At 30.8% G+C, this 9,290-nt stretch overlaps 1 protein-coding gene across 1 annotated transcript; it reads right to left on the bottom strand.

Moving 5' to 3' along the window:
* Nucleotides 1-5,114: 5,114 nt before the first annotated feature.
* LOC139858883 (uncharacterized) lies at nucleotides 5,115-7,823 on the bottom strand. The gene is made up of 4 exons (XM_071847721.1): nucleotides 7,757-7,823; nucleotides 6,832-7,401; nucleotides 5,496-5,637; nucleotides 5,115-5,378 (listed from the first exon to the last, which is right to left on the bottom strand). Exons 2-4 carry the CDS (start codon nucleotides 7,301-7,303, stop codon nucleotides 5,318-5,320), a joined length of 675 nt encoding a protein of 224 aa, XP_071703822.1. The 5' UTR covers nucleotides 7,304-7,401; nucleotides 7,757-7,823; the 3' UTR covers nucleotides 5,115-5,317.
* Between the last annotated feature and the right edge of the window lie 1,467 nt (nucleotides 7,824-9,290).

Genomic DNA, 9,290 nt, shown 5'->3' with positions numbered 1-9,290 from the left:
CTACAAAATCTCATGAGAAGATTACTTACCATTGGAGACACAAAATAAAAAACCAAAAAAGGAATCCTGGAATGGAAAGCTTGTATTACTTACAATCAAGTTTTCATTCTCAAAGTCAACATCACTTCATCATCAAAGCGATTTAAGCATTTCTAGACTAAATGAGTACGTTGATGTCATGGATTTACAACATATAAATCAAAAAGTATAATAAAAAGTATATTCTGTAGAAGAATATGTAAAGTCTGCTTTTTGAAAGAAAAAAAAATAAATATATTTAAAATAATCAGCTTGAAGTTCGGTGAAAGAAAATGTAAAAACTTATTCCTTTTATTCTAGGTGTTCGTTAGACATAAGTAAAGAGTAAGACCCATCTATAACTAAGAGTCAAAATTTCAAATAGAAACCAACGAAAATATACCTCACGCAGACGAGTTTGTCTAGGTTAGTCACCCACTTGTCTGTGTTTTCAGCCATTTTGTTATGATTTGACTAAGTTCAGGGCTACAAAGTTTGAGCCACCATCTAGGTGTTATACCATTGGTCTTATTTTGGAACTTAGTTGGCCATATAGAATGTCACTGTGCAATTGTGCTACACCATTGACCTGCAAAGAAAGATGTAACATTTTTAGTTATATTGTTAATTGTTAATAATGAGGTGATTCGTTATACAATCTTCGTAAGTAATGTTTAAACTTATTACTGTATGCTCAGAGACTACACACAAGCAATTTGTAAATTCATTTAATTAATTTGTAAATAACTTTACCTTCAGGCAAGCAATTGCTTTGACAAAAGCAGTATTCGGTATATGGGGTCCACGACACAGATCAACTAACTTACCACACCTGTAGACCGTAATAGTCTTGTCTTCGGGTAAGCAGCTAATAATCTCAACCTGATAATATTGACATTATAATATTATAATTATTATAATATTAACATCCTTTAAGAAAAGTTCCATACATCATCAATATAACTAAATTATTAAATATTAAATATATGTTAGATTTCACCTTAAACTGGTTATCAGAGAACATTTCAAGAGCCTTCTTTAGTGTAACTTCAATTCGCTCAAAAGGATGTTTCTCCTGAAGAAAACATACACGTATAACGTCTTTAATTTAGTGATTTGGTAAAATAAAACTAACAAATATGTATCACCAAAATAAAAGTGATACATAAACTTCCATAAAGATATAAGTGCAACCTGCCGCAACGGCCTTCTTTGCTCCGTTAACAATTTGATCAAAGCGATCATCATTTAAGCCAATGTCACCGTAAAAACCATCATAGTAGAAACCCTGTCACAATGGAAATTTCATGAGAAACCGCATAAGGCACAGTGTGACTTCAATAGACAATAAACAACGTCCAACTTCGTTAAGATACTAACAACTTTGGTTGAAATGACCCAAAATAACAAAATTTGTAATTTACAATCTTTTCATAATAAATTTTTATTATTTGTAAACAAAGCAACCAAATCATAGATGAAGTGAAAAATAGTTGCTGCTAATTGCAATTTTCCATGAAAAACCAAACACAATGACCTCGACATTATTTAAACATAATCAACCCCCACTAAAGCCATAGTTAAAACTGAAATAGTATCACAATAAAGGTAAGACCCCTGAAGTGAAAAAAAAAAGATTGTTGTCCATTTTACTTCAGGTTACAATAACAACTATAAAACCATAATAACAAACATTTCGAATAAAAACCGTTCAAGAGCTTGTTTTTATCAATCGTAAACGGTAGATGATTTTGCACATAATAAAATAGACTTTAAAAAGGATTTAAGCAATCACATTCCCACAAAGTACAGTTATTGTTGCTGCAACAAATATTTGCATCACTAGAGACACAAAAATTGGAAAAACACTTAGAGATGTAAAAGATACCTTAGTGATCTATAGTTCACTTGTATTTATTAGACCCCGGTAGCAGTCCAATCAATTTGCACACATAGTCGACATGTATTGAATACAACATGGTAAGTTGAAGAAAGACCACAACTGAAAAAACATAAAGCAGATAACATTATGTAAACATTAGTTTAAGCTTCAAACTGTACATATTTATATGTCTAATTCCCATGTGTAACGCATATAGGGCAAATTTGTTGTAATTAATCCTAAACTTTAGTGTTTGTGAAAATTTGGTTAAATCGTTGTGTATTTCGATCACATATGACTTATTTTCTTGATTTGTTGCTACTGACATAAATTGTTACTTTCGGAGTTTTCTATTTCACCCTTTGCAGCAGATTTTTTATAGAATATTGACCACTTTTGTCAAAGAATATCTATAATCACACACTTAACTTCAATAATTTAACTCACTTTGTGGATTCAATCGTTGTGTATTTCGACGAACGCAAAATATAATTTACGTTTTTTATGTGGAATATCAAATAAGATGACATTTAAAAGCAAAAGAACGATAATTGGACCTGCTATTGCTATCGTGTGATGTAGATAACAAAAATATTCAGGAAGTAAGTGATAACAACGAATTTCGAAATCTGTTATTCGTACATGTTTTTCCGTTCCATGTCCCCAAAATTCCGGTAGAAGTCGATGTCGTTCTTATCGCAGATGAACACTAAACAACAACACAAATTCACAAAAATCAATGACTTTTCGACACATTAACTTTATATTCTTAATAATGAAAAACGCTAACAAAAAATCCTAAAATCAAAGTGAATGAAAAATTATATTATATAATTATATCATTCAAGAACGTACCTTTACTGTTCTTCTTACTCAATCAATTTTATGAAACCCAAATACAATAACAATAGATCGACGGTGACACGATGGTGGTGGTGGTGGCGACGATGTTTGGTGGCGGTGGCGACGATCTTTGCTGGCGGTGGTTGTGGCGATGGCGACGATGATGGCGATGGGGAGGATGGTGACGATGGGGATGATAGAAATGGCTAGAATTATCTGTGAGTGCAAGTGGGAAGCAAATGAGAGGGAAATGGGAAGTAGGCGATAGAGGGGAAAAAAAGTTACTGTTATACTGTGATGATACTGTTATACTGTTGAAATTTTTTTACGTGAATTAGTATATAGGTAAATAACTATTAGCTAAAAAACCTTTGACTTTATATTTCATTAGAGATCATAGAATCATTAAAAAAAAGAAAAGGCCACATGAAAAAGAAGGATTAGAAGGCCAATGGGATTTAGTCCCTGACATCCGATAGGCAAGTGAATAGATAGTGGAATTGTATTATTACTTAGTTTATGGATCTGACTCACATGTATTTGATCCAATTACAATTACAAGTGTGAATTATAACCCAGGTTGGTTGTTTTCTGTAAGGGTGGGGTGGGTACTCCCATGCCTAAGCCAGGGAACACAGCATGAGGCTCAATCAAAAACTCACCTCATACCCACAATACACATACTATATATAATTAGGTTTTTATATTAATTTAATTGACATGATTGATTGATGGGTTTAATTGCTATGCTTAAAATAAAAAATCATTATAAGAACATTGGGTTAATCTTTATGTTGATATTGTTAGCCTTATTTGTCACTACTCTTTGTTTAAACTATATGGAAGTCCGGAGTAGTCCACTCCGTTGAGTCAGATAATCGGGATGAAAAACCGTAAAAAAAGAAAGAAAAAAAAAGACGAAATAGGTGATGTTGTGATGACATCACCCGAGTACTATTCATTGGTGTTGGTTAATATACTTATTATTATAAATATAAATTATAAATAAGAGAAATGTCATGTTTCTTTTTTTAGACTGACAACTACGTAAAATTAACTCATGAATATATATATATATATATATATATATATATATATATATATATATATATATATATATATATATATATATATATATATATATATATATATATATATACCATTATCGAAATGTTTGTTTTTACGAGATTTAACAAAAGCAGAAATGCCAATCTTAATCTTAAAGGTGCGATTTTGCCAATTGGCAAGTTCTGATTATCGAACTCCTTAAAAGGTAAGGAGTATATATTTTAAAAAATAATAATAAGGAAATAAGTATTTGTGTGTGTGAAACCAGCGAAGATACCAATGGTACTCGTTGTCTTAAAAGTCGAGGTTCACATAATGCGGAAGCTCTTTAAAAATACGGGCGCAAGTTCGAGCCCCACGTGTATAAAAAATTTACATCTCTTGCCACAACAGGACGAAGCTCGCTCTGGTCACATAAGGGTATTCGGTGAAGGTAATTTATAGGCAAACAGTTGGTTTGAATGTTCTTGCCGATATACACTTTTGGAAACTAGCGAAGAGGAATGCTACAGTTGTAATTTTACACACTTCAAAGATTGTCCAATTGTCCAAAAGAGTCCATACCTGCAGCATATTAATCTTTTTTTTTTTTTTTTATCTGATCCTGTGTAACATGTATCTATGAAAGCATTTGCACATGCTTGCCATCTGCTGTTGTAACTATCTGTCTAATACCTAAAATACCCCTTGATGAAGCTACCATCAAATCAATAATTTTAGAATCACAATAGCGCACGTATAAGACAGCTTTTAAATCTTTAACATGAATACCTTTCTACACTGGAGATTGTTGTGGTTTTCATAGGATATAGATACAATACATAATCCCGCAAATGTGAAGTTTTGGGAATAAATAAAAATTTTTGGTAAAGAGATTTGTTTCTCCATCGGTCATTAGATATAGATGATGCATTTTATTTTATTTTTCAAAAAAAAATTTCCTACTTATTGGCCGGAGGTTCATTCGGAAGCAATCTATCTATCCATTGAATAGAGAGAGGGATAACTTTCTCTACTTTTGAGAGTGTTTTCTCTCTGGTTGGTGAAATGACTTGTCACTATTCTTGGACAGAGGAAAGATTGTTTACATCTCACCTCACCCATACACCACTTATGTGGCATTGGGTCTTGTTGTTGTATTATTTATATAAGCAAGAGGGAAGAAGGGTATAATTGTCAATTTTCATTAACCAATCGATATAGCACAAACACTCATAAACTTACACATGTTGTGATCATCAAGCAATTAAGAAGTAAATCAGAATCTTGTAAGTGAGATATTAGAAATTTGAATCCAACACATTTACATGGGAATCAGATCTTGATTATTGTTGACTCCATTACAGATCATCAAACTTATTAATCTAAAGAAAGAAGAAACAAATGAGCTAACTCAAATCCAGCTAAATTGCCGATTTCTCACACCTATACCCAAAAAAGACTAATCTATAACAACAATTAGCTTATGTTTAAGAAGTATCGTTTACTATACACGTGGTAATGTTCTTATTTAGCTACTACACTCTTCCTGCTAGCAGAACCCGCACGCGAAATCCTTTCAAATAAACTGCAAATATACCAATAAAAATGGGCCATCAGATTATCATTATATAACAAAATTTGTAGTAACAAGCATTTAGTAAAAGAATAAAAAATAAGATAAAAAAAGTGTTCTGTTTCATACTTCGAAGATTTGGAATTGGGTAAAATGGAATTACTAGCAGATGGATTGAGCTGCTCCTGTATGAATATTAAACCATTTTCGTTCGTTTGAGCTGTCTGTGGAGAACCATGAGACGTTACACCTGGACTTCGGCATGACATTCCTGCAAGAATTAAAAAAAAATTTAGTTTCTTCTCGTTCAAAAAAGGGATTATATATCGAGAGGCCACCCAAGTTCATCGTTTTGTATTTTTAGGCCACCCATATTTAAAAATAATTTTGTAGGCCACCCAAAATTATCTTTTCATGTTTATAAGTCACCTATATTCGAAAATGATTTTGTAGGTAATTCAAGTTTGTGTGTTATTCCATCGGTATCAAATCTGGCAAAAATCTCATTTATTAAAATGTAAAAAATAACACAAATAACCAAGTTTTTATTAATTAACATTATTCATATGATGATTAGTTCATACCAACTACATAAGTATTTACTTGTTTTTATAATTTTTTACAAAGAGTTTTAGTCGGATTTGATATATATGTAACAACATACGAATTTGAATGGCCTACAAAATCATTTTCACATATGGGTGGTCTACAAACACGAATAGTTAAACTTGGATGACCCACAAAATTATTTTCAAATATGGGCGGCCTACAAACACAAAACAATAAACTTTGGTGGCCTCCCGATATATAATCCCTTCAAAGAATAAAAACATTAGCTTCTTCTTATCTAGTAAAAATGTTGATAATGTGTAAAACATTAAATAAAAATGAGCATATCTAGACAAATTGTCGAAGATTTTGGGATGAGTCTGGATTTATTTCCATGAAAGGTAGAACCATAATTTTTAAAGGTGTTATCTTGTAGCAAATAAGTGAATAACCACATGCTATATTGGCCCATATTCAAATGCCATACTTTCCTATAAGTTTACATCTTAGACATAAAAACAAAATTTAGGCCAAATTTCACCTATGTACTAATTTTTTAATGTACATCTTATTTTTTTTTGTATAGAACCACTCGTTTCATTATGAGCTCAGTGGTTGGAACCCTGACATCCTTACAAGAGGTTTTAAGTTCAAATCTTGTGGTGGTCATGAAAGGGTCTGAAAACGGCCACGAATAATCCAGTTATGCTGCCGCATACACCAGCATAAAAATACTCGCCCTCTCGGGTAACCCAAACAGGAAATACTTCATCACTTGTTTGCATAACATACTCAAATAAAAGGTTAACTTGAATATGGTAAGAAATAATATTAGGAATTTAATTATGAATCTTATAGGTGACTCATAATATGATATTATAACGAACAATTAACAACCAAAGTATGAATTTTGTACCTTGAAGAAGCATCATTAGGAAGAAAATAACGGTAAAAAGTGTAGCGAACAAGCTGCCATTCATTGATGATGAAGATGACGAAGCTTTTAACGCTTTCTTCTGTTTAAGCGCTTTCATTCGTTCAATTCTCGCCCTTTTCATCAAAGCAAGTTCAGCAAGTTCTTTAATAAGTTTCTGATCAGCAGCATCCAATGAAAAGCCTCTAGGCGGTCGAGGCGGTTTTGGTGGTTTTTTCGCACTCGAAGAAACCTTTTTACGCTTCTCCTTCTTCGCAATAAAATCGACATCTTTTTCTCCCTCAATTTTTGAATCAATAACTACCTTAACAGTGAATTCATCTATACTTAATTTCACCATATTATCATCTACATTTATCAACTGATTACATAACTTTGTGGAAACCTTTTCTTCAGGACTTACATTATCGAAATTAATAACAAAATCGTCGTCTTTAAAAGATCGATTATCCATTCGAATTGAATTTTCAACTACACATTAAATGATTTCTCAATAGCTTAATGTGTAATTTGCAATTCTTTGTTGCTAAGCTCAATTATGAATGTATAAACCTGAGTGCAAAACAGATCAACATAATTTATATTAAAAAAAGGCAAAATATTAGCTAAAAATGACAGCTTAATTACAGTAATCAAAAAGCAAAAAAGTAATGATTTTTTTAATGGGTTAAGGAAGAAATTAAGTGGGTGTGGCCCTGATGATTAACACGGTTAACAAAAGTCATAATTGAAGAAAAATTGATTTAATATGAATTTATGAAGTTAAAAAGTCAAAATTGAGTGCTGTTAATCACAAAACAGAGTAAAGAATGTCAAACAACAACAGACGTACACATTGTAAAGGATAAGATAAAAAAATAATGAAGATAATTTTAAGTATAATTGAAAAAATAGTGAAAATAAATACCTTGTAAAAAGGCAAAATTTGAAGGTGTAGATCCAAAATTAGAAGATATCTCTCTCTTCAATTATACGGGAAACTAATGGGAGAGTGACAGTACTTAAATTTGAAGGTGGTAGAGACATTATATTTATATAGATAGATATAGATATAGAAGATAGATACATACAGTATATATTATACATACAGCGCACGAGGGTTTTTTAAGGATTTGGGGACAGCAGGAAAACTGCTGAATACTTGTTTTATTTTTTTTTTATTTTTCTGGAAAAAAAATAATAATTACGAAAGTAGAAAAAAACAATCCTCTGTTCACCATAATTACAATTATAAGTTTTAAAGCATACTTAGGAAATGGAGTTCGACAAATACAACAAATAAATTGATGTAACAAACAATTAAAACACCCATTACACCTATACAATTGGTATAAAATTAATTGAAGAGTATGAAATGTTGTTCAGTGTTCATTTTCAGTGTCCATCTGTAACATAAAAATTGACTGTGGAGAGAAAAATTTGTAGTGCCGTTCAGTGTTATTTTTTATTATTTTCACATTTAACTAAATTAATTTTATGTTTATTTAATTTCTTTTCTATAAAAAGTTATAACTTAAGTTAATTTAAATAAAAAATTATATTTATATAAAAGTAAATATTAGTACATTAATATTAAAAATAACGTTGAAAATATGATCACATAAATTAAAACTACGAGTAAATAGATAAATAAATTCCTAAATTAAGGTATTTTCTCAATTGTATCATCACTCTCGTATCCAACAAATATTCTTAGAATAAAACTCAATTCATGACGAATTAATTATTGTTTTTCCGAGTATTTTGGCCAAATTATCATCTTCCTTAAAAACAAAAATTCCTCTGAGTCTTTATCCTAATACGTAAATTCAGATGTCTACCAATCAACGTTTCATCTTAAACAATCGAACAAAGTAAACAAATTAAACTCAGTAACATTAACTTTTTCTAACGTATTTCATACCACCATAGTCCTCATTAATATCGTCGATAATATACCCACCAGAATGAACGTCGAAAGTAACAATGGAATTAACCTTGAATGGTTTAAGTGATTTTTTAGTGAGAGTATATATAAAATATGTTTTAGTGAGAGTGAATGTGTGTAGATAAATTTGATATGGTTATGTGTTTATATAGATGTATTGTTTTACTTTTTTTATATATATAAATACACAACGGAATATCATTTATTAAGACATGGTATAAGTATATATTAAACATATAATTAATATATTGGTGTTACGTTTCAAAACAGTTATACATATTTCTTTTAGATATCAAAGTTCTTCAGAATGTCAAACATAGACAAAATATTACTATCTTCTCATGTCTCTAGCATACCAAACAATATATCCTAAATGGGAGAAAATGTGGGTGATTAGCACAACGCTAAGTGAATGAGATATCCTAACAAATATCACTATATAGTATCAAGCGTATATAAATTGTAACAAAATGTTATAAATTGTACAATTTGTTGACCAAGACAACTTTTGTCT

The sequence above is a fragment of the Rutidosis leptorrhynchoides genome, chromosome 7 (genome assembly GCF_046630445.1).
Source record: "Rutidosis leptorrhynchoides isolate AG116_Rl617_1_P2 chromosome 7, CSIRO_AGI_Rlap_v1, whole genome shotgun sequence".
Lineage (NCBI taxonomy): Eukaryota > Viridiplantae > Streptophyta > Magnoliopsida > Asterales > Asteraceae > Rutidosis > Rutidosis leptorrhynchoides.
Note: the sequence above shows the minus strand (reverse complement) of the source record. Positions and strands in the feature narration are given on the sequence as shown.